Here is a 22,331-nt window from a genome sequence, read left to right as displayed (position 1 = left end):
ACAACGACCTTTCTACGACTACACGACGACGACTGGGTACTCTCCATTCCTTTTTACCCGATATACCCTGATGATCCATACCGGAGATTGCCCTCGGCTCGAAGTTATGTTCGGAACGTCATGACATGCAATCTTGAAGCATAGTGAGCGAGAAAAAAAAGATAGATGCAAGCGATCCTTTTTTTTCCTTTATCAAGTTATTTTCCTTTTCGGTCGGGTGCTTGTTTTTGTTTCGGTTTTTCTTGTTTGTTCTGATGCATAGCGATTTGGCCCTGGATTGTGCTTTGATTTTTCGCAAGCCCCCCCTTTTTATATCGGCTTTTTACTCACGCATATCTACATCTTAGTAATAATGCGTCTTTGTTTTTGCACAAAATGTCTGCGACCCTTTGTTGTACGGAAAGCCTGTGTCCGTCTGTTCTGGTATTTATGTTTTTTGCTTATCTTCTTCCATACCCCCCTTTTTCTATTCTTCCTGGCCTTCACGCAAAGACCCAAGACCAATTTCTACTTTTCGCTATGCCCTCATGAGCAAATACCCCACCATGAGTACATACTTCTTTTCAACCCCCCTAAAGAACAAATTCTACTACTACCTTCGAATTGACAGTTGTTCAAAAATTACCTCTTCACTTGTGTTCATTTCCTCCTCGAGATCTTCCTCTCATACATTCAACCTGCAGCTTGTTTTTATCTATAGCTTGTTCTTCAAGGCGATTATCGATGTGCGCTGTCGCGTGTATCCTTTCTTTTTAGTTTTGAATGTAAAACTTTTTTATATATAATTAAGATTTTGGTCTCCCAATGTCCTCCATTAAATAATATGAATACAAAGTATCCACCCCTGGGCCTTGACGTCCGGTTGCAAGCAAGCTTAAGCATGCACGCCGGTTTCCCTTTTTCTTGCTTGTTTCGATGCATGCAATCCTTAGCCTCGGAGCCGATTGACGAGAGTGACCGTTGTTTGGAAATCTCGATCTGATGCTCCATCACGATACCGGTTGAAGGTCATCCCGCCGCATACCTGGGTAAACATCCGACCCGTTCGTCGTACAAAGTGCTCTCGCATACGCACGGGTGGCCTGAATTCAGCCCTCCTTTTTAGCTTTCTTTGCCGGAGCTTTACTTTCACATCCGACGGCACCCTCGACTTTTCTCTTATCCTTCCTCCGTTCGCCCACAAACGTCTGCGTAGCTTTACTTCTCATCCCCAGCCATTTTGCCTCACTCGGTCGGAGTACCTCCGGCATTCCAACTTTTCCTACGAGGATTTGTCCATCTTCGTCGAGCAAAAGTTTTTTCAACTCCTCGATCCCAGGTGTATCTTCGAAAACTACCAACATGTATACGCTCCCATTCTCCGGTTTTAGTATCTTGACCAGTTTTTGTTCCGATCCCTTCGGAAGTGCGACCAATGGTACCGATACCGCGGCACATAGAAATGGGATGTGAGAGTGTAACACCGATGGTTGGTCGGATCTCGTAACCAGCACTGCTAGCGGTTTTCGGGTCTCCTTTTGGGGTTTGTCAGTATTTTTTGGGTTGGTGGATAGAAGGGACGTCGGAACGGATAGCTGGACTAGATGTTCCAGGTATGTTGTTACCGGGTTTGGACCGGCGAGTATCTTTGGTTTTCCATCTCCTGCTGCTGAGGTCGATCGTTGAAGTTCTTGTAGGTCGGTGAGAAGCTTGGCCAATGTTGTGAAGACGGTCGAGGACGTCTGAGGCGAGGTTTCAGGCCACGATGGGGAGAAGAAGGTCGGGGCGGGAGAGTCGAGGGAGAAGATTGTTTTTGCTTTTTTGGAGCGGTCTTTTAGTGATGCCATCGCGATGTTTTGTAAAGTTAAAGCTACGTAGGTATGCGTGCGGTTAGTCAGGAAGGCGGGCGGTGGAGACTACGCGCTTAGATACGGCAGATGGCCGATGCATAATAAATTTTCGACCGGGTTTCGAGCAGACCTGCAACAGCCGCAACACGTCTTCTGCGACTGATGTCTCGGGTACTTTTCCCTCGCAGCTTTGCTTCTTAAGCTTCTGCTCTCTTAAGATCTTTCTCAACCCCAACTTTTTTTTTCGGCCCCTCCTCTCTTTTTTTCTTTTCAACCATCTACGCTTTTCACTGTTTCCTATCTTCTGTAGCTACAATCATACCTCGTCAGTACCCATACCACCTTAATGGAAGCATTCCAAACAATGGCATCCTCCATCGCATCCCTCGTAACCGCCGACAGTTCGTCGTCTAACCGTCCCGCACCACCCATCGCCTCGGACATCCTCACGCATATCGGACAAACCCCACTCGTAAAGCTCAATCGTATCCCGCAATCATTGGGTATCAAGGCTACCGTCTATGCGAAATGCGAGTATTTCAATGCAGGCGGTAGTGTTAAAGATCGAATTGCGAAGAGGATGGTGTTGGAGGCCGAGAAGAGCGGGAGGATCAAACCTGGTGATACTTTGATTGAGCCTACCAGCGGGAATACGTATGTTCTTCTCCTTTTCCAATTTTCTTTTTTATATTTTGTTTTACGTTTTTTTTTATATATATATTTTTTATGGTTTATTTTTTTTTGGTTTTTTGGCGAAGTACTTATTTTATATAAGTATTACTTAAGTACGTGGGATTTCTATTGGCTCACGATGGCGTGCTGACAATTTGTTGCGCCTCTGTGGGGGACTCCGATGAACAATAGTGGTATCGGTTTGGCACTCGTCGGCGCTGTCCGAGGGTACAGGGTGATCATCACCCTGCCCGAAAAGATGTCCGCAGAAAAAGTCTCAGTCCTGCGAGCTCTCGGTGCCGAAATCGTTCGTACGCCAACCGAAGCCGCGTGGGATGCACCCGAATCCCACATCGGGGTCGCCAAACGTCTCCAGCAAGAAATCCCAAACAGTCACATCCTGGATCAATACTCAAACCTTGATAATCCACTCGCTCACGAATATGGCACCGCGGAGGAGATTTGGGAACAAACCGGAGGGGAAATTGATATGCTCGTTGCCGGTGCGGGTACCGGCGGGACCATTACCGGTATCGCTAGAGGGTTGAAGAAACATAAGAAGGACGTTAAGGCTATCGCTGCCGATCCGGTGGGGAGCGTTTTGGCGTTTCCCGAGGAGTTGAACACGTCCACCGAGGGGTACAAGGTTGAGGGGATCGGGTACGATTTCTTACCTGAGGTTTTGGGTAGAGATGTTGTGGATAAGTGGTATAAGACTGGGGATAAGGAGAGTTTCAAGTTTGCGAGGAGGTTGATCAGAGAGGAAGGGCTTTTGGTTGGTGGAAGTTCGGGGAGTGCGATGCAGGCTGCCATGTTGGCTGCGAAGGAGCTGAACGAGGGGGACGTGGTGGTTGTGGTTTTGCCGGATAGCGTTAGGAGTTATCTCACCAAGGTATATTCGATCCCCTCTATTATTTTTAGTGAAGGGACTAATTGGGATACAAAATAGTTCATCGACGACGACTGGATGGTCAACAACGACTTCCTAACCCCCGACGAGCTCGAAAAGCCCACAACCTCCAAATCCCCCTACCAGGACGCCACGATCCGTTCCCTCCGCCTCAAAACCATCGTAACAATCCAAGTCGACGCAAACGTCACCTCAGCGATCAACGTCATGCGCGAAAAAAGCTTCGACCAGCTCCCCGTCCTCTCCGGAACCCGCCTCGTAGGTCTCGTCACCCTCGGAAACTTACTTTCTTACATCTCTCGCGGAAAAATCGATGGTTCTTCGTCGGTTGAAAAGGCCATGTTTGATTTCAGGAAGATCAAGGAGGTTATTACGGATCCCAATGAGATCGGATCGGTCAGGAAGGAAGGGGGCGGGAAGGCCGCGGGAGGGAAGAAAAGAGAGTTTGATCAGATCACGTTGGATACGCCGCTCAGTGCGCTTACGAGGTTTTTTGAACACAATAGTGTGGCTATTGTGACGGAGGAGAGGGAGGAAGGAGGGTTGAAGCCTGTGCATGTTGTCACCAAGGTCGATCTTTTGGGGTATTTGGTCAGACAGGGGAAGAAGGAGTAGGGGTTTTTCCCTATGTATGGCCCGTGCGTGCTTGCCCGCTAGGCATGTGGAGGCTGGGTGTACGGGGCCAGTCGATACCTGAGAAGTCATGGTAGTTGGCCGTTTTTCTTTCTTTCCATTGATATCATTTTTTCGGGCGAAGAAACATGCTTTTATTTACAGGGATTCATCACAGTAGAGGAGTTGGGTTTTCAACAATTCAACGGGAAAATAAATGTGGCTTTTTCGGTTTTTGCTGCTGTTGCATACATAATGTTTATCACATATATACCTAGTAACTAACCGGCTTGAGGTTTTTACATGCACGGTTTCGTGTACGATGACCTCGCTATTATATCCCCCTCGTGTATCTACCATCTGAGCCAGAAACTGGGAATTGTTAACTCATGAAGCTATACTACCTATGGACATGTGGACCAGTTTATAAACTAGCATGAGCAGAGGATTGGTTTCCAGGCTAGCGACCAAGCGCAAACCGGCCCCGCAGTCGGAGTAGTTGCGTAGCAGGCCCGGAATGTGCAGCTATGGTGTTGGATATTCTAACTGCCTAATCCGGTTCACCATCGACACCCAAAAATAACGACCAACATGCAACAAGAACCAAAAAAAAAAAAAAAAAAAAAAAAAAAGTATGGTAGATTATTCATTGGATTGTTTAGTCCAAACGGGATTCGAACCCGCGACCTTCGCATTTCTTGTATATGAAGCTGAGCTTTTTCGGGAAAAAGTCCAGACTCTCCATATAAGAACGACACTCTAACCACTGAGTTACTGGGCTGGTTACCTCACTCCCGCCCCATATGAGCTATTTGAAGGCAGAACATAATTCGGTGGTTTCGGATTTGGTGGACGGCGTGATGGGTGAGAAAATGTAACAATTCCAACACATATCCCGAATTAGATGATGCGTGCGGTGCTTGCTATTTCTGGCACAAACATTTGTGCCATATTCTTTGTTTACAACCAACTTTTCTCTTTCGTTCCACCAACATTCCACCGTCACTTTGTTTGCATCCGTTTAGCTTCCGATAGAAAAACTTAAAAATCTGTCTACCAGGCCGTTGGTTTCTCATCATCACTTTACTTCCATACCGACGGAACCTACAAACTCGACATAATGTCCCTCTCCGAAGTCCTCGAATTGGCTCTCTCGCCGAGTGTGCCATCGTCATCTGATTCAAAACCACCCTTCCGAGGCTTTACCGATATCAACTCGGCAAACAACGACGAAGCGATTAGAAAATCCACCGACGATGAATTAAAGGGCTTCGTTCAAGCCCTTCGGGAAAAGGCCAGGGCGCAATCTACCCGTGGTTATCCATATTGTACACGAGCAATTCGCATCTCTCGAGGCTACGTCGCAAAATCATATTGCGATGGCTGGTTCCAAGATCTCAAAGCTGCAGTTGACATTGTTCGAGAACTTGGGGTGCGGACTCCGGCTATCGAAAGATTACTGGAGAATACCGGTAAAAGCGGGTTCGAATGTGTGCAAGAATATGTTCCCGGCACAAACTTGGAGGAACTTTTTCCAAATATCGACCTGCAAGAAACAATCCGTCTGGCATTTCAGCTACGAGGCATGTTGAAGATTATGCACCAGAAAACCAACGACCGATTGGGATCCTGTCACAGCCTGGAATGCCGGTCGTATTGGTTCGAATCGGAACTCGGTCTGCCACCAGCTTGTACAGCAGAAGATATCGCCAAAGTGGTAAACTTTTGGCACAACTACAAGCACGACGGCACCGAAGCCAAGAAGCCGTTCGAAGAACTCGAGAGGTGTTGTACCGCTGGCCCGGCAGCTCTTGATTGTCCTCTCGTGTTCACACACCATGATTTGGCTCCTCGCAACATGATTGTTGATCCGAAGGGGGATCTATGGTTGATAGACTGGGATTATGCTGGGTGGTATCCTGCCTACTTTGACCGTGCGTCCATGGATCATTTTGGAATGTACGCGTGGTCTACATATACTCTCCTTCGATGGAGTATCTTCTGTTCTATAGCCACGGAGGGCAAATGGGAAGAGCAAGCTGCCACCATACAAAAATTATATCACTATACGAATATGTACGGCCATTATTGTCGCAGATTTACAGCTAAAGCCGGGTTGACACCGGTGCGACTTTTACCCAATGGTGAATACCCAAACCTGAACCGTTTTGATTGATACGCCTTTGTATTTTCCTCCGGAATACGCTGGTCAACCGTATAACGTCAATGTTAGAAAGAGGGGTATCCCATCGAACTGTAATAACACGCTCAAACGAGAGCATGATAGTTGTTTATTTCCTATGAAGCATTAATGCTATCTATATCCATTTAGTAGAAAGAGTGAGAGAAATGCAAACATATTTGGCTCTATACCACGCATAAAGTTTATGATCAGCAAGATGTACGCTGATCTCCCGTCGTTTATTGTCTCGCCCCGGCCGTAAATCAAATGTATATTAGAGTATTAGATTTCTGGTTTATTTTAGCTACCTTATGTTCACCTTCATCATAATCTACATTGCTTGTGCCCTCGAAGACTATTCCGATCACAATCTCGCCCTTTCCGTAGTATTTCTCCACGATTGACACGATAACACCTCCGTCCATAGTTCAATCGAAACTATTCGTTCGCTATATATCCAACAAAGATATTACGCCTCGTGAGTCTACCAACATCCCGGCCCACCAAAGTTGATATATCGTAGATGCCATAATTTTACTTTTCACTATATCGACTTGGTTTATTTTTACCAATGTTTGTCTAACTTGTAAATGAAAACTTTTGTACACATAGGATTCACACCTTCGGAGCGCCTAGGCGTCGAACTTCTCCAAGAAAACCATGTGGGCCTCCCCGCCAAGAGGCTACACCTTGTCGCAACCAAACCTAGCTCTTTTCTAAACCATTGGATGATTTACCTGGAGGTTTTGGACGAAAAAGGAGATACCAAGTACATCAAGCTGGACATGGCGTGGCTTGGAACGAGCGACAGAAAAGGGACATCGATCATTTCATCAGTAGATTATGACGCTCCGACCTCTGGGGTTAAGCAAGAGTCCATGGACCTCAATGAGCCCAAGGTTGGCGACTTGATTCGTATTATCCTCGATAGGAGAAGGGAGTTCTATTCATACACTTCATCTGGGCAAGGGTGCCGTTTTTGGTGTCGTACCATTCTTGACGACTTCCGACAAATGCGTCATATCAGCAAAGCGAACTATGAAAGGGGCGTCGAAACCCTCCAGTACCTTTGGAAGGGACAGGGGGATAGTAGCCGTAGGGCAATGCACTGCGGTGAATTTGAACCCTAACCGCGGCGCCAGTAAAGAAATTGCAAAAGATTGCAAAGCAATGTTTGGTCTGGTTCATCGAAAATTTTTTTCCTGGATTTCGGTTGCTTTGGTTTTCAAAGTCAGTTGTCATTAGCTCGCCTGGATTCGAGGCGTCATGACCTACTATTGAGTAGGAAGTACTTGGTCTTGTGTGGAAGTACTTTGGTTTTAATACTGGTCTTGTTTTTAATACACAATTAAGGGCTCTGCTCAAGGGGCAAAGCCTTAAGCCCTCACTATTTTGCGGCCCCAAGACCGATGTACGCCCTCATGCTCGTGACATGATATAGAAGTGACCGAAATAAGTTTTCGGGATTATACAATAGCGCTGTTGGCAACTTCGTGATATTATTGTCTTTGATTTTGAAATACCTCGACAAATTACAGTGAATAAGAAGAGCCTGGGTCCTGGCTTTAATTTTTCAACTTCTTCCTCGAATAGAATAATAAATATTAGTCTGCTCCGAACCTGAGATACTCGTAGTCTCAAATTTATGTTCACTTCCACCGCCTTAGTTCTATGCCAAGGCTAGATCTTTGGAGAAATCCAGGTTTCAGCCATAAAGCGTGGCTTGGCGGTATATAATATAAATGCCGGGGGGGTTTTATAGCTACCATGGCGGTGGGAGAGGCTGCTTTTACCCGAAATGCAGGATTGCAAAGGTATGAAGTCGCAAGACCAGACCTGACCATTAGTGCAGCTGGACCGGGGCCAATTTGCCAGGTGGGTCCCTTGAGGCTAACCGACATCGTTGTGATATCAAAACCTGGTACGGACTGATTTCGAAGTTATTTGCGTAGATGGCGTTGCGAGGCGGTGACATTGATGCTGCGCCCACCGTGACCAGTCACAGCCACCAACGCATCAATCGAACCTCTAGATGCAGGTATCGGTTGCCAAAAGCTGAAGCTCCGATTGTTAATTCTGCGAAGGCCGGAGATTTCGTTATGCTATGAAATGATGGTCAGCATCGGGCGAGCAACTTGGCTTAGCGTGGTCCTCCCTGTCGACTTGCAGCTGCAATTTCTCACGCAGCAATAACAGCAGGTGCACATCCACCTGGGCCCATTCGATCTCGGTCTTCGTCTTTCTCCTTCTCCTTCTCCTCTTTTTCTCTCTCCTCCTAATCTCCTCCTCATTCTCATCCAGTAGATATTCGCATCGGACGCGGTGTATAAAAGTCCCAAAAGTGGGGATAGTAGTGCAGAGAAGAGACCGCGACTGCGCGCCCTTTCCGAGTTCCGCGACAGCCGACTGCTCGTTACGCAACCCCGTTCCATTCCACACCCCTCTCGACCCTCATCCTGCGACGTCCTCATCTCCCCCACGTCTTCCCTCGCTCTCAACCAGATGAATCCCGCCAGCTCGGCCGTTCCTGCAAAAGGAAAACCGACCTTATCCACCACCACCGATGCCGAAAATGCAGACCTGGAGCTGTCAGATGTGCTCCCGAACCCGCCTCAGCCCGATGTCATGAAAATGGCACAACTGGGCGATGAGGCGGGTATACGGCAGCTTCTCGACTCCGGCAAAATCCCAGCAAACTATGCGGATCCGGAAGGCATCACGCCGTTACATGTCCGTATAATCCCGTCTCGCTATTCTCGGGCACTAGCTAACCGTATACTTTGAAATGGCGATAGTGGGCAGCGATTAATAACCGTTACAACGTCTGTAAGGTGCTTCTCGAAGCCGGTGCCGACGTAAATGCCGTCGGTGGCGAGTCCGTCGCTACTCCCGCCATGTGGGCCGCGCAGGAAAAGCACTACTACATCGTTGACCTCCTCACACGATACGGCGCCGACCATCAGATCACGGACGGTCAAGGCTATAGCATCCTCCATCTCGCAACTTTCAATGGAAATCTCTTCCTCATAATTCTTCTCCTCCACCAGGGTATAAACGTAGATGTCAAGGACACACAGGGCCATACACCTTTAATGTGGGCTGCATATAAGGGATTCCCGGCGTGCGTGGAGTTATACCTATCGTGGGGGGCGGATGTCAGCGCCGTGGACGATAAACAACTCACCGCCCTGCACTGGGCACTAGTCAAGGGCAACTTCCAGTGCATACAGAAGCTCATCGAATATGGTTCCGACAGGTTCCACAAAACCGACACCGGCAACACACCCTTACAAGCCGCAAAGGAGATGGAAACACTGCACATCTTCCAAGACGCTCTGGCAGAGTCCGGGTTTACGAAGGAGGCGAGGCCGAAGCACACGAATGCCCCCTTCTTTTTGAGCGTACCGGAGTCCCGGGAGAGCTTTTTAAGGAAATTTTTATTTCTTTCGCCGTTTGTTTTAATATGGGTGGCATTGATGGCATTGTCGATATTGCCGGCGATATTGTCGATACCGATACTCATCGGCCTTTTTATTGCTTCAAATATGGGGGTCACCAAGGCGCTGCAGGAGTTTGGGGCTCCCGGGCAAAAGGTAATGCATAAGACACCATTTTTAGCGGGCATCTTTGCGGGCACGGCGTTCTGGTTGGGATTGAGATATTTTTCTACAGTATTTCCAGGTAAGGACCTTACGTTGCCCAGAATACTACATCAAGATTTTTCTTGCTAACAAAATGCCCAACATAGCTACATATGAGCAACACCCTATTCTAAATTTTGTGTTTATGATTCTTTTTGGACTTTGTGTGTATTTCTACACTTTCAGCATGCGAGCGGATCCCGGTTTCGTCCCCTTGACAAACTCTCGGGAAGAGCAAAAGGAAATCGTGCAGGATCTTCTCTCACAGTGGAAGTACGACGAGAGGAACTTCTGTGTTCATTGTATGGTTAGAATGCCACTGCGATCGAAGCACTGTAGGAGATGCTCAAGATGCGTAGCGAGACATGACCAGTGAGTATCCCTCAAATGGCACATGTGGCCCGGTAATTTTACTAAGGAGAATGTTAGTCACTGCCCATGGATTTTCAACTGCGTTGGCGTCGGCAATCATCGACAGTTCTTAGCATACGTTGTTACTCTTGAACTCGGTCTAATTTCTTATATTTCGTTGGCGTATTTCTGTAAGTTTGGCCCCTCTTGATTTCCTTCCCTCCTCCGGAAATTAACTCGAAGCCCTAGACTTCTCTGCCCTTCCCGAAGTTTCCGTCGAACACTGCCTCTTCCTCAGTGCCACTATGTGCCAGCCAGTCTGGGCGGATCCGTTCACTCTGTACCTAAGCATCTGGGCTGGTCTCCAGTCGACCTGGGTCACAATGTTATTCATCGTTCAGACCATCCAGGTTCTACGCGGGCAAACTACGTATGAGAACATGCATGGCTCGCACCAAGGATTTGATGATCATGAAGTTTCCAATATGGTATCCAGCATGATCGTAGGTGGCGGGACATCGTTGGGAGGCGTGGGATTGGAACCCGGTGGTGCAGGCCCGAATCCACTGATCACAGCCCCCGGAGGAGCCCACGGTGGGAGACAGGGACACGGCCATCACGGTCACTCGCACGGCAGAGGCGCACATGGACAAGGTGGTACATGGAACAAAGTATTACGGCTCCTAGGTGTCGACACATTCCTAGCTACAGCGAAGGATGGGGTTGCAGATAACAAGCATCGGTCGAGACGGCGGCAGAACCCGTGGAATCGGGGCATCATCACGAATTGTAATGACTTTTGGTGTTCCGGTGTTGGAGAATTGTTCCAGGGCGCTCCGGGTGGAGAAGCTATGTTGGGTGGGCAGAGAGTGGATTACTATACAATGTATGAGACACCGGCAAGGTTGAGGCGTGACGGTGGAGGGGCATACCAGAGTGTGGCGGGAGATGAGCAGGTTTAGGCGGGGTGGAGGTAAAAGGGCGTATATAATTGTATATCTAGAGGGGCATACCTATCTCGGTGCTTTTTAAAGTTTTGCTTTAATTTTTGGGTCATCGGTTCCCATGCATACATGATATCCAACAGGAGACGACGGCGATATTTACGGCAAAGGATTGGATACGCCTCGGCTTGGCAGTTATGATTGCGAAAAACCTTTTTGGATGATGTTTCTCTCATGTTTCCTTTCCGTGTATACTCGTTCTTTCTCTCTGAGGTCATAATGGTAATAATAGCCGGTTTCTTTATATATCTTGTGGTTTGCAACCCAGTTCTTTTTTCATTCCAGATGGCGTCGACCGGGGTATCCAGAGCCGCGACAAGGGACCCAGGTCGTCCCAAGTTCCAACCCCTGTCTGCAGCACACTGGCACGAATGGCCAAATCCGACGATGGCTAACACCCAATCACGAACCGCCAGGGTCCTCCGACTAAGCTACATCGATCACATTCTGAAACCAACATCCAAATCGCGATCTTGTTTCAGAGGAGAAAAAAAACGCCATAGAACATCTCTGGAAATTTCCGCCTTATGGATCAAGCCTCATCAGCTGCAAAGCCAACAATCCGATCCAATAAAATAAATTCTCAATCTTCCTTCCTCTCAGGTATGGCAGGCGCACTAAAATTTAGTCGAGATCAAGGCTGCAAATGTTTCAACCGGTGGAGCTCATGGAGCACTTGTGGAATGACCGTTCACACGTGGCGGATCCGATCGAGCTTCTGTAACGAGGACGTTCTAAGGGGCCTCCCCAAGCGGTCTCAGCACAGCCTCGGTTACTATACAAAGATGCCTCGAATGCAGGTACCGGATACTCACATCTGGGACAGCGTAATCTGATTCATATCGCCCAAAGAAGGGGTCGGCGTGTTAGCCATGTGTTTGTCGATGGCACCATATTCACGATATCCTAGGTTTAGGAGGTCTGGAACGACGCTGCAGTGAAACCCATGTCTGGCACAAAGTTAACGCATTGGTCATCCCAACCTCTGCAGCTCTAGCTCTGCAGCTGCAGGTTCCCAGTCCGATGGTATATCAGAGCAGGTATAATAAAATGCGATTCCTAAGTTATGCTAAGTATAATAATATATGATTCCTATCGCACCTTCGAAATTTCTGAGATTTCTCTCTCCCTTCATATCCTTCATTTCTTTCTGAGGCCCTTTAACGATCCATTCGATTTTAACATCCAAATCTCTACGACATTTACCCAATACTGTTCCCGATTTTCGTACAGACCTACAAGAACGATACATTTAAACAGGTCATAGTTATCGATATCGCAGGGACTATCCACAAGCGAACCAACGAAAATGCTTTTCTCCCTGCTCCCACCAGCCGTTCTCCTCCTCTCGGCTTCATTCGTCACAGCAAAAACGGAAGATTTTACATTAACCCTCTTCCCTGCGATCCCCGAAGTCACCGAAATCGCTGCCAACTCATCCCTAGTCGCCCTGGTGAAAGAAACGGGAGCGGCCAGCACAAACTATGGTATAAATGCCAAGCGTGCAAAACCAACCGGAACCGCAACCGCAGTCGCAACCAGCGTCAATACCGATTTTTATATTGATGTTACAACATATCCGAATCAAAAGAGTCAAGTCCTAAACTACTTCACCGGAGCATTTCCATTTACACAAGTTGCCGAGGTGACATGCAGCTTTGAGGGGACGACGAGCGCAGTCTGCCAGGTCACAAGGTTGGCCGAAGAGACGGGACCTGCCATCGCACCTGGGAGTTTAACATCTTCGGAAGTCAGATATGCGCCAGCACAGATGACTTTTCAGCCAATAGTGTTTAAGGGCGTTCCGGTAGACTCGAGTGCCGGCAGTTTAAGGATCCTCGGAGTACCGGCGTTGGTGGCTTCTTCGGTGGCGGTATATATCATGCTGCTTTAAGGATGGGAATAGATTTTGGAAATTGCATGCATATGTGCATGGACATTGATCATGCATAAATCACCAGTTGGGATAATTTGGGAACCCCAAAATTTACGACAAAAAAAAAAATCTCCGTTTATCGTCGATGGCTGCTTACTTTTACGAAACTAATGATATAATTATGTTGGCTTGGGTTCCTTTTTAATCTTTCATGAGGGGTTTTCGGTATTTATTTCTTGGGGGTCTTGAACTTTGTAATGTGCAAGTCCGGTGTTCTATTCGGTTCTCTTCCTTTGATGATATCCTTTACTCTGCTTCTTTTCTTTCTTTGGCTTGCACAGCTGGTTAGAGGCGCGGCGTATCCTTTCTCCTCTTTGACTTATCATACCATTGTACATACATATCAGACAGGGCTATGTGCCCCAATGTACCAATTATACTACATATACTACTTTGCCTCGAAGGAGACACTTCACCGAACGGAACTCGAGCTTGCCCCGGGCCAACACGATCATATATTACGATATGATCTTAACATTTCTCCCACCTATGAGAAAGTCTCCATCGTATCGCTCGGGATCGATCTTATGATTTTATTTAAAACTTTCAGCCAACAAAATACGATATAATATACACTACGTAATAAGCGTCTCTGGCATTTTTTCCCCTGGGGATAGAACCGTCTATCCTATCGCTCGGGATCGATTTTATTTGAAAGATTTCAGTTCGCAACCCGTAGCGTTGGCAAAATATATAATAGATGTCTCCGACATCTCAACATCCAAAGACATGCTACTTTTTCTTCGCCATGTCTTAATATCTGGAGGGGACGGAATACGCGAGCTACTATTGCAATCAATCCAGCGGATTTACATTAACATCAAGATTACCTATATTCGAAGGTACGGATCGAATCCCGCCTCGCCAAAAACCCATCCCAGCGGGACTTAATCACCAGTCCAATACCGGTGGTACAAGTCCAATCGTCGTGTTACGCGACCCGATCACGAACAATACAAGTTCTCAAGATTACTTGGAAGATAAAATGTAAGCTCACGCCTTTCAAGTTAACTATTGTTGCAAGAACAACCGAATAGGAATGTTTACAGGAACCTGCGTATGCAAAAACTTGGTGAATATACTTAACAAGACCAACCCGCTCATCAAACATAATGGGACAAACTTTGGGGACCAACGACGGCCGGATCACGACTCTACATGTCGTATCATGATATTAGTTATAAAGCTCAACTAGGCTTATCTTTAATCAAGTACTCCAGTACTGTTGAGGCCGAAACCGCCAGCATCGGGTTGTGTGAACGCACCATATTATACTACCAAATACATATTCAAAATATTAATAGGAGCGGTAGGGGGCCCGGGGGATACAGATAGAGAAAGCCTTCTAAAACGTCGGTAACGTGTATCGGCGCCAATGTTGAAGAGCTCTATTACATGGATTTCGAGCGGTCCATTGGACCTACGTGTCGATTTCTGTAGAATTTCGAAAGAGATGTATACTTGGTCAGTTAATCAGGTACCCGTGAGCGGGGATATAGGCGTACGACCAGCCGAAGGGGCACCAGTCTGGACCAACATGGGAAGAATATACAAGGGAGGCAAACGATTTCGATATTATCATGCAATTGCGAACGACCTCGAGGGGCCCACCATCTTTCAACCCATGAACTTGGAAGCCTTGGATATTCACAAAAATGACGGTATGTTCTTACCCCCGGAAATCACCTTAACCCCAACACCTGCCTTCGAAGGAAGCAATCCTATTACCACGCTCTTAATACCTTCCGAGGTTTATGTGGCTAACAATATATAATTATTATAAAGACGGAGAGATCAACCGCTCCTGACTTCATTCTCAATCGTGAAATCTTGGATCGAGGAGATTATTATCACACGACCATTATCAAGCTTCCTACGCGGCTACAAATGAGAAGGGGATATAGACGATGATAACCTCGCTATGTTAAAGATGGTATACACATACACATATACAAGCGCAATAACACACCCGCCTCTCACGGGCGATATGTCGATATAAAACCCCCTAAAACCAAAACAATGCCCACAGAAGCTATATTATCAATCAAGAACTCCTCTAAAAATGCGCTAAATATACAGATTGAACGAAGGACCGAATGTGGTGCCAATGGCCTACCGGTGACCGGCTAGGCGCAACCAACGATCAAAATATTTAGGGGAAAAGGGAAGAAAAAAAGAGGCGACTGGAAATTACGCTGGAGAACAGCCACATAAATTCAATGCGAATGAGGTTCCATATTCTTAAGATATTTGAGGAGGTCTTTCTTATGTACCATACCAGCAAACTGGCCTTCCTGGGTGATGCAGAGGAAACGTAGCCCTAGAAAAGTCATTAGAATACTCTCTTATATATAGATAGATGGATTTTGGAATGGTATAAGAACTTACCCAACTTTACAAATAACTCGTAAACAAGTTCCATAGGACTCCGAATTTCCAACGCAATAGGTGCAGGGTCAACGTAAGCGGTAAAGTCCGTTAACATCCTGGTGCCATCTTCACTCTCGTAGTCGTGATACCCATCCTCAGTTTCCATAAGGCAAAGATCTGTGGCTTCGTTCTTAAGCCCGTCAAGAGCGTACTCAAGTTCGGGAGCAGGAATCAGCCCGACCAAAATTCCGTCTCTCAAAAGTGGTAAACCACCGTCAAGTTCTCCACTCGCTTGGAGGGAGTGTAACTTTCGGCGCAGTTCCACGGCAGGCACGAGAGGGCTGTTCGAAACGTCAATGATTCGTTGGGGTGGTAAGCTGGAAATGATGTCGCTAAGTTCGCTCGTGAAGATCGGTGCCATTTTTGCGTCAAGGTAAGGATAGCCGTTCAGGTCGGTCAGTAAGTCGTAGATGCTCAGCGGTTCCACCCAGTCCGAAACCCACTTTGAAACCATGACCGCGAGTGAAAACGGAAGGACGTAGTCCAAACTGCCAGTAAGCTCGAATAGGATAACGACCAAGGTCACCGATAGTCGAGTTACGCCGCACATAGCGGCACCGGCGGTGACAAGAGCATAAACTCCTGGGACCACGCAAGGGAAGTGACCTTCTGTAGGACAAGTCTGAAACAAGAAATGGTCTGGCTGGGTCAGATGGAGATACTGCAAGGCTAGGCCGACCATGTGACCGATGATACCACCGATAACCATGGTTGGTACGTAAACTCCGGCTGGAACTTTGGTGCCGAATGTAATAATTGTCAGGAATGTTTTGATCACAAGGGCGATCCCAAGTTCCTTTATCGTGTCGGGGATATCTTCCACCAAAGGACATAGTCTCCAGTCATCGTTCGGGTTCCTAGAACAGGGTTTTGCGAGTTCGAAAAGTAGCTCCGTGACCGGTAATCTCGTGTAACGATTCCAGAAACAGATGATACCGGTGATGAGAGCGACAACGAAAACTTCTGCCGTAGGATTCTGTTTAATAAACTTGACCTTTCTGAATGTCGTCGCCCAGAATCTGCTAGCTTTTATGAAGAAGGCGCCGAACAATCCACCCAATGCTCCAAGGATAGTGAAAGCGACAATCTCAAATCCGTGCCACCGAGTCTCGTAACGGACTTCGAACATGACGATCTTCGACGTACCATAGGGATCTAGAAATTTTAAGGATATTGCAGCAACAATGCAACAGAAGAATGTCCTGAAGAGGGTCTTCGGAGGAAAGTAGTAACTGACTTCCTCTAGACTGAAGAGAACGCCACCCAGAGGGGCACCGAAAGCGACTGCCACCCCTGCTGCTGCACTAGCGCTAAGAACCTCCCTACGCTTCGCATCGTTGGAGTTGTACTTGGGAAACAGACGACAGCAAATGTTCCCGATACATGTCGCAATGTGGACGTACGGGCCTTCCTTTCCAAGACTCATTCCGGAAGCGACACTCAGAACCAGACCGATCGTTTTCATGAAGAGCGTCCTGAAACCGAGATAACCGTGCATGACGAATCCGGACAATATGACCTTTACTTCGGCCACTCCACTGCCAGCAGCAGTGTAGTACTGCCGCAATGCCGGTCTACCGTCCTTCTTCATTTCGTCACCAGCGCGATTTGCTCCAAGGTCCTCGTCGAGTGCGGATATTCGAATGGAGGAAGGGAGATCCGTCCGTGTCGCCATAGTGATGGCCGAGGCACACATTGCAAAAAGAACCGTTGCAGATATGAATACCGTGTAGCCACCGAACATCCCAGCCCATGTTTCGTTCCGGTCACCCTCTCCCCATGTTCGCCACGAACTACAGAACTCCTCTGAGACATCCGACAAGCAGCACTTCCTCCTGCTGAAATACCACCCATTGCCACAATAACCGTTTTTGAAGTCGAATAAAACACTCTCGGATACGTCGACGAAGAATGCTACTCCGGCAGTGAGAGCACCAACAATTGCCGCCAATAACCAGCCCTGTGATGCGTCATACAGAAGTGCTAACCTTCCGCGGATATCCTTCCTGGCCCGAAGTTCTTTGATTCGAAAGGCTTCTTTGACGGCATCGTTAACCCAGTCGGTCGAGGTGAACTGGCAAACAAACAAATCAGTTAGGGTGCTAAGCAAAGGACGGTGGGAGGGTGCTCGCACGACAGCTCCATACCTGATCGTACCACTGTTTGTGATATGCTTGATCGGTGGCAATGGCCCAATCCGGACCACGGTCTTCCAGGCGTGTGAGAGCAGTACTCAGTCTCTGAACGAAAGACTGCGTCCGATTCGTTCGCAATATACTCGGAGAGGCGGACGACTGGATCCTCGATGCTCTTGGGCGAGATGCTGTTGTTCTAGGAGTCAAAGGTGCTGTTTTATAGGACCGACTTGGTGCATCCGTAACGCTTTCGAGTAAGGAAGATGTCTCATCGGGTTCTGAATTTATCCGCAAGGATGGTCGGGTCCTCGTCGGTGGGCCTTCATCTTCATCTTCAACTATCTGGACACCTCTCGACGATCGTATTGACCTCGCGTCCGAAGCCATGGTGCAGTATAAAAAGTGAAGGTATGTCCCGGCAAAAAGCCGATAAGGAAAGAAGTGGATGCTCCGCTGCCGGGATATGAATTCCTGGTGAGCAAAGGGGTTTAGTTGTGTAACTCGAGGTGATGAGGCATGACGAAGGAGATGGTAAGAAACATACCGTATTGACAAACCTGTAGCTAATTAATATTAGCACATGTGTTATTATTATATATAATAAAAATGCACGGAATATTTTAAGGAAAGGATGAAAACGAGAGATCAAGAGATCGAAAGTGGTCCGATGATTTTTAGAAATCAGCAGGTCATCCAGTCAGGGTGACCACTAGCGCGGGTATGTAAATATGGTGGGTTGGGTGTCCTCAAGCGGTACCGCGTAGCGAGGGTATTTGTATTTGCTTAGCAACCGACTTTATCAGGGGACCAAGCACTTGGCTTCGAATCGTCCGACTGTTGATATTGACTTTTGATAGAGGACCCTTTTTGCGAATGCTTCTTTTTTGGCTACTTGAGCAAAGTTATCAGTGAGAAGTCTTTGTGTCGGAGGCGAAGATGCCGCTGATAGAAAAGTAAATGTTGTTAGAAGACGAGAACAGAGACCTTTTTTGACATCATACCACATAAAAACAGCATCAGGAGCTCGCTTTGCGTAACCGAAATCCAACAGGGCCAGAGCGTCAGCCGTCCCAACTTTCCACAACCACAGCAGATTAAATGTTAAAACAGGCTGGCTTCTCCGGGCTCGACTGTAGCTACGCGCCTTAACCAAACATGTATAAAAAATCGCGAAATCGTAGGAAGAGACCCCAAATGACGGCTAACGATGCTCCGTACGTATTTCATACATATTACATATGCTGGCTACGGCTGGCCTCATTTTGTCAGACGGCCTCTTAACCCACACGACCGACAGATTTGGTGAATCCCGGTGGTAGTGGGGCGCAATTTGAGCATGCACCAGACCAAGCTAATGGGTGATAACGAGCCCGCCCTGATCAGGCAACCCCAAGCCGCCATTGGTGCCATCCTGCATGCTGGGCACTGGCAGGATGGGCTAGCGTGAGCAAATCATCGTCGTCGGTTTATTCTGGTGTTTCCGAACTTCGATCGAGCTTCCCCCATCTGTTGCCGTCTGTTTGAAGACCCAAGCGAAGGATTTAAATATGTACCCGCGTGACGGCAGCTAGTCATTTAGCCGTCGTCCTTGTGCCCCATCACGTCCTTTGATGTTGGAAACGTCACTGCATAGTATGGTATCCAGGATACTTAAAAAAAAATAACTCCAAACAGCTGAAGTCTCGCTGTGCGGCTTTGATTCGAAAGTTTGGTGCCTTCGGAACTCGGCGTGGGGAAAGATGGAGATTGTGGCTAGTGAACACGACTTCGTCTGTGGCTCATGGCTACTAAAGTAATCAAAACCTCACAACGTAACTGGTTTATAATGTCTGAGGCGGATCAATGTCGGAAACATAAGCACCGAAATGTCTCGATGGGAGGACCCTTGGTGAGATGTGGAGCGGGAAGGCCTAATTTTTCCGTGGACCAGCTGCTACATAAAGCACAAGACTTGGTACCTAATATTAATCCTTCTGGTATATAATCACAACTTCCTTCCCAGCTATCGAATCGTATCATGAGTAATCAATTGCATTCGTCCACGCAGACAATGGCATCAACAAACAGCTCACTCCCAAAGGGATGGCCCGCCCTGGTCTTATTTGGAGAGTACGTTCTATCGTTGCTTCGAAGAGCTCTCTTTCTATAGTATAGTTCTGACCAGAATTTACCGTTGTATAGTAGCATTACTGAAGGCGAGTGCCTTATCTCGCATTGCCCCGCTCCTTGTTGCTATTCTATAGCGGGGTGTACACGTACAAGTACAGCACATGTACGAGTCTAATACCGGTTCAGGAATATGGCACTACGATTCCGGGTATAGCTTGGGAGCAGCCCTTACCGAAAAGTTCTCTCGTAGAATTCAAGTTCTAGAACGAGGTTTCTCGTACGTAATCCAATCCAATGGATCACATTTATATATTATAACTTTACATTGGTTGACAACTTCACTATTCAGAGGTTACAACTCATCCAATGCCAGGGTCATCGTTGATGATGTTATTCCGCCGGCAGGAGGGGCAATCGACCTGAAATTATTGGTGCGAATGCCTTGTCCTTGTCGATATCGCTGATTAGTTGCTAAAAAGACATTCAATCCTAGCTGGTCTTCTTCGGCGCAAATGACGCCGTCCTACCCCCAAACCAACAGGTTATCAGCAATGAACAAGCCGAAAAGGGAGTCATCGCCGTGTCCCAGCACGTCGATATCGAAGAATACAAAGACCACCTGAGAGCCATAGCGCAGCATAAACATGTAAAGGACCATGGCGCAAAAGTTATCCTCGTCACACCGCCACCGATATGTGAACACAAGATCCTCCCGTGGAAGGATCGCAGATCAGCTGTTGCAAAACAGTATGCCGAGGCCGCCATATCCGTGGCAGAAGAAACCGGAGTCGAGGTTTTGAAGCTCTGGCAAGTGTTTATGGAAGCAGCTGGGTGGAAGGAAGGTGAACCGCTGTTAGGAGAGATCGGTGTTCCAAAGTCGGAGAAGTTGGGAGAGCTGTTGAGCGACGGTAGGTGATGTTTTGCCTAATTATATAGGATATAACCTTGAGAAGATGCTAAAACCTTCGATAGGGCTTCATTTAACGCCAAAGGGATACAAGCTGTACTTTGACAGTTTGATGAAGCTGTTGGAGGACAAGCTTCCAGAAATTTATAACTACGAACGGATATTCCCTAACTGGGGCGAGGCTCCGAGATATCAGAAACCCGACAACTAAGCGGCCTCGAAGACTTATTGGGGGGTTATTTAACGTTATATGAGCACCCCAGGAGTCCCCTCGGAGTTAAAGGCGAGGCGATGCAGCATAAAAGTCAGGATGGCTTAGACGCAGCTGACGGCATACCGAAACCGAAGAGCAATGCGGTTTCTTCCTTCGGAACCAAAAATGCAAAGTGTCACGGCCGATAATATAATACAGACCAGAACACGGTTTTGTCATTGTATCGAATCATACCGAAGGCTTTCAGATTATTTTGCATCATAGAATAAAAAATAAAATAAAATGGTAGACTGGGCTATTAATATCTCCTAATGACGGCCTGAACTCGGCCAAGATGTATTATATGCAGATACGGTGCAGTGTGCCATTCAGAATTACTTGCATGATCATGACACAGCACAGCTAATATGGCACTAGCTCCACCGTACGAAAAGATAATCCGACCCCTCTATGAAGTCCTTTATCCGCTCGTAAAATAGAGTAGCCTCATCTGCTATCAACATACTTCATAAATCCCCCCCCCCTTCTCCATATCAACAAGTTTATTTTTATCCCTTGCGACCAGAAGTGGACTTAACTTTGCGTTGACGTTGCACGTTGGAGGGCCCAACATTGGGGCAAGAAATGATTAATTTCGGCTGGCATCAAATCAGAAACAAGACAACCAAACCAACATCCACCTCCATTCAAACACTTCTATCCTGTTCCACTCCATCCTTCATTCGATCCATTCGCCCCGTATACTACCAAATACCCATTATATCCACCGAGATTCCTACCACGGGACTACATAGGCGAGACATTCCAGAACCAAGAAGCTACCAAAGAACCTTCGTTGTCGTTCGCTTCCAATCCGCAGAGCTGGTGGAAACCGCTGGCTTCTTTCTGGGCAGACTGAGAACTGCCAAAACCCCTACTCCGTACCTGCCTGCTCATTTAGGCCATTCTCGCCAAATATTCGTCTGAGAACGACCACTTCATCCGACCTATAAGTCCTATTCGCCGTTAAAGAATCACACCCTCTTCCCATCCTTCGGCCCAGGATCCAGATGGTGACCTTTTAGTACATCCGATTTCGATCTATACATCGTTCCGTGATCAGACCAAACCTTTCTTCGATACCCCTCACCGACACGAGACTTTACATCTTAAAAAACCCACGTATAATACCAAAAACTTTTACAGCGAGTTCGCAAGATACCTGCCATTCGGCTTTTCGTTTGCTTTTGCATGGTCTACCGTTATTCGGCCGATTGAATAGTTTTCCACGGCCTACAGAGACCGATTTTGCATCCATTACCTGCATCCCTTGCATCACCATAGATTTCGCCTCGGTACATACCTCACGACCTCGTCCGATTAGGAGTTTCTCTGAGAGAGCTTGAACGTGTCATATCCA

The 22,331-nt window shown here is 47.3% G+C and overlaps 7 protein-coding genes across 7 annotated transcripts; 5 read left to right on the top strand and 2 right to left on the bottom strand.

Annotated features, from left to right (window-relative positions):
- Window positions 1–1,088: 1,088 nt before the first annotated feature.
- Window positions 1,089–1,826, bottom strand: DFL_003976 (uncharacterized protein; the record flags this gene model as incomplete). The annotated part of the gene is made up of 1 exon (XM_067632993.1): window positions 1,089–1,826. The coding sequence occupies one exon, from the start codon at window positions 1,824–1,826 to the stop codon at window positions 1,089–1,091; it is 738 nt and encodes a 245-aa protein (XP_067491207.1).
- A 367-nt stretch (window positions 1,827–2,193) lies between these two features.
- Window positions 2,194–4,026, top strand: DFL_003975 (uncharacterized protein; the record flags this gene model as incomplete). The annotated part of the gene is made up of 3 exons (XM_067632992.1): window positions 2,194–2,483; window positions 2,694–3,393; window positions 3,451–4,026. The coding sequence occupies 3 exons, from the start codon at window positions 2,194–2,196 to the stop codon at window positions 4,024–4,026; spliced, it is 1,566 nt and encodes a 521-aa protein (XP_067491206.1).
- Window positions 4,027–5,143: 1,117 nt separating this feature from the next.
- Window positions 5,144–6,199, top strand: DFL_003974 (uncharacterized protein; the record flags this gene model as incomplete). The annotated part of the gene is made up of 1 exon (XM_067632991.1): window positions 5,144–6,199. The coding sequence occupies one exon, from the start codon at window positions 5,144–5,146 to the stop codon at window positions 6,197–6,199; it is 1,056 nt and encodes a 351-aa protein (XP_067491205.1).
- Window positions 6,200–8,707: 2,508 nt separating this feature from the next.
- On the top strand, window positions 8,708–11,159 carry DFL_003973 (uncharacterized protein; the record flags this gene model as incomplete). The annotated part of the gene is made up of 5 exons (XM_067632990.1): window positions 8,708–8,935; window positions 9,001–9,886; window positions 9,954–10,218; window positions 10,276–10,388; window positions 10,447–11,159. The coding sequence occupies 5 exons, from the start codon at window positions 8,708–8,710 to the stop codon at window positions 11,157–11,159; spliced, it is 2,205 nt and encodes a 734-aa protein (XP_067491204.1).
- Window positions 11,160–12,510: 1,351 nt separating this feature from the next.
- DFL_003972 (uncharacterized protein) lies at window positions 12,511–13,095 on the top strand (the record flags this gene model as incomplete). The annotated part of the gene is made up of 1 exon (XM_067632989.1): window positions 12,511–13,095. One exon carries the CDS (start codon window positions 12,511–12,513, stop codon window positions 13,093–13,095), a length of 585 nt encoding a protein of 194 aa, XP_067491203.1.
- A 2,258-nt stretch (window positions 13,096–15,353) lies between these two features.
- DFL_003971 (uncharacterized protein) lies at window positions 15,354–18,963 on the bottom strand (the record flags this gene model as incomplete). Its single annotated transcript, XM_067632988.1, has 7 exons — window positions 15,354–15,457; window positions 15,526–17,641; window positions 17,715–18,173; window positions 18,247–18,259; window positions 18,518–18,590; window positions 18,687–18,776; window positions 18,939–18,963. 7 exons carry the CDS (start codon window positions 18,961–18,963, stop codon window positions 15,354–15,356), a joined length of 2,880 nt encoding a protein of 959 aa, XP_067491202.1.
- Window positions 18,964–19,752: 789 nt separating this feature from the next.
- Window positions 19,753–20,929, top strand: DFL_003970 (uncharacterized protein; the record flags this gene model as incomplete). The annotated part of the gene is made up of 6 exons (XM_067632987.1): window positions 19,753–19,811; window positions 19,884–19,897; window positions 19,998–20,088; window positions 20,161–20,242; window positions 20,305–20,719; window positions 20,784–20,929. The coding sequence occupies 6 exons, from the start codon at window positions 19,753–19,755 to the stop codon at window positions 20,927–20,929; spliced, it is 807 nt and encodes a 268-aa protein (XP_067491201.1).
- Window positions 20,930–22,331: the final 1,402 nt, after the last annotated feature.

The sequence above is a fragment of the Arthrobotrys flagrans genome, assembly GCF_004000055.1.
Source record: "Arthrobotrys flagrans strain CBS H-5679 chromosome Unknown unitig_0, whole genome shotgun sequence".
In the NCBI taxonomy this organism is placed as follows: domain Eukaryota; kingdom Fungi; phylum Ascomycota; class Orbiliomycetes; order Orbiliales; family Orbiliaceae; genus Arthrobotrys; species Arthrobotrys flagrans.
This window is presented reverse-complemented; position numbering and strand designations above follow the sequence as displayed.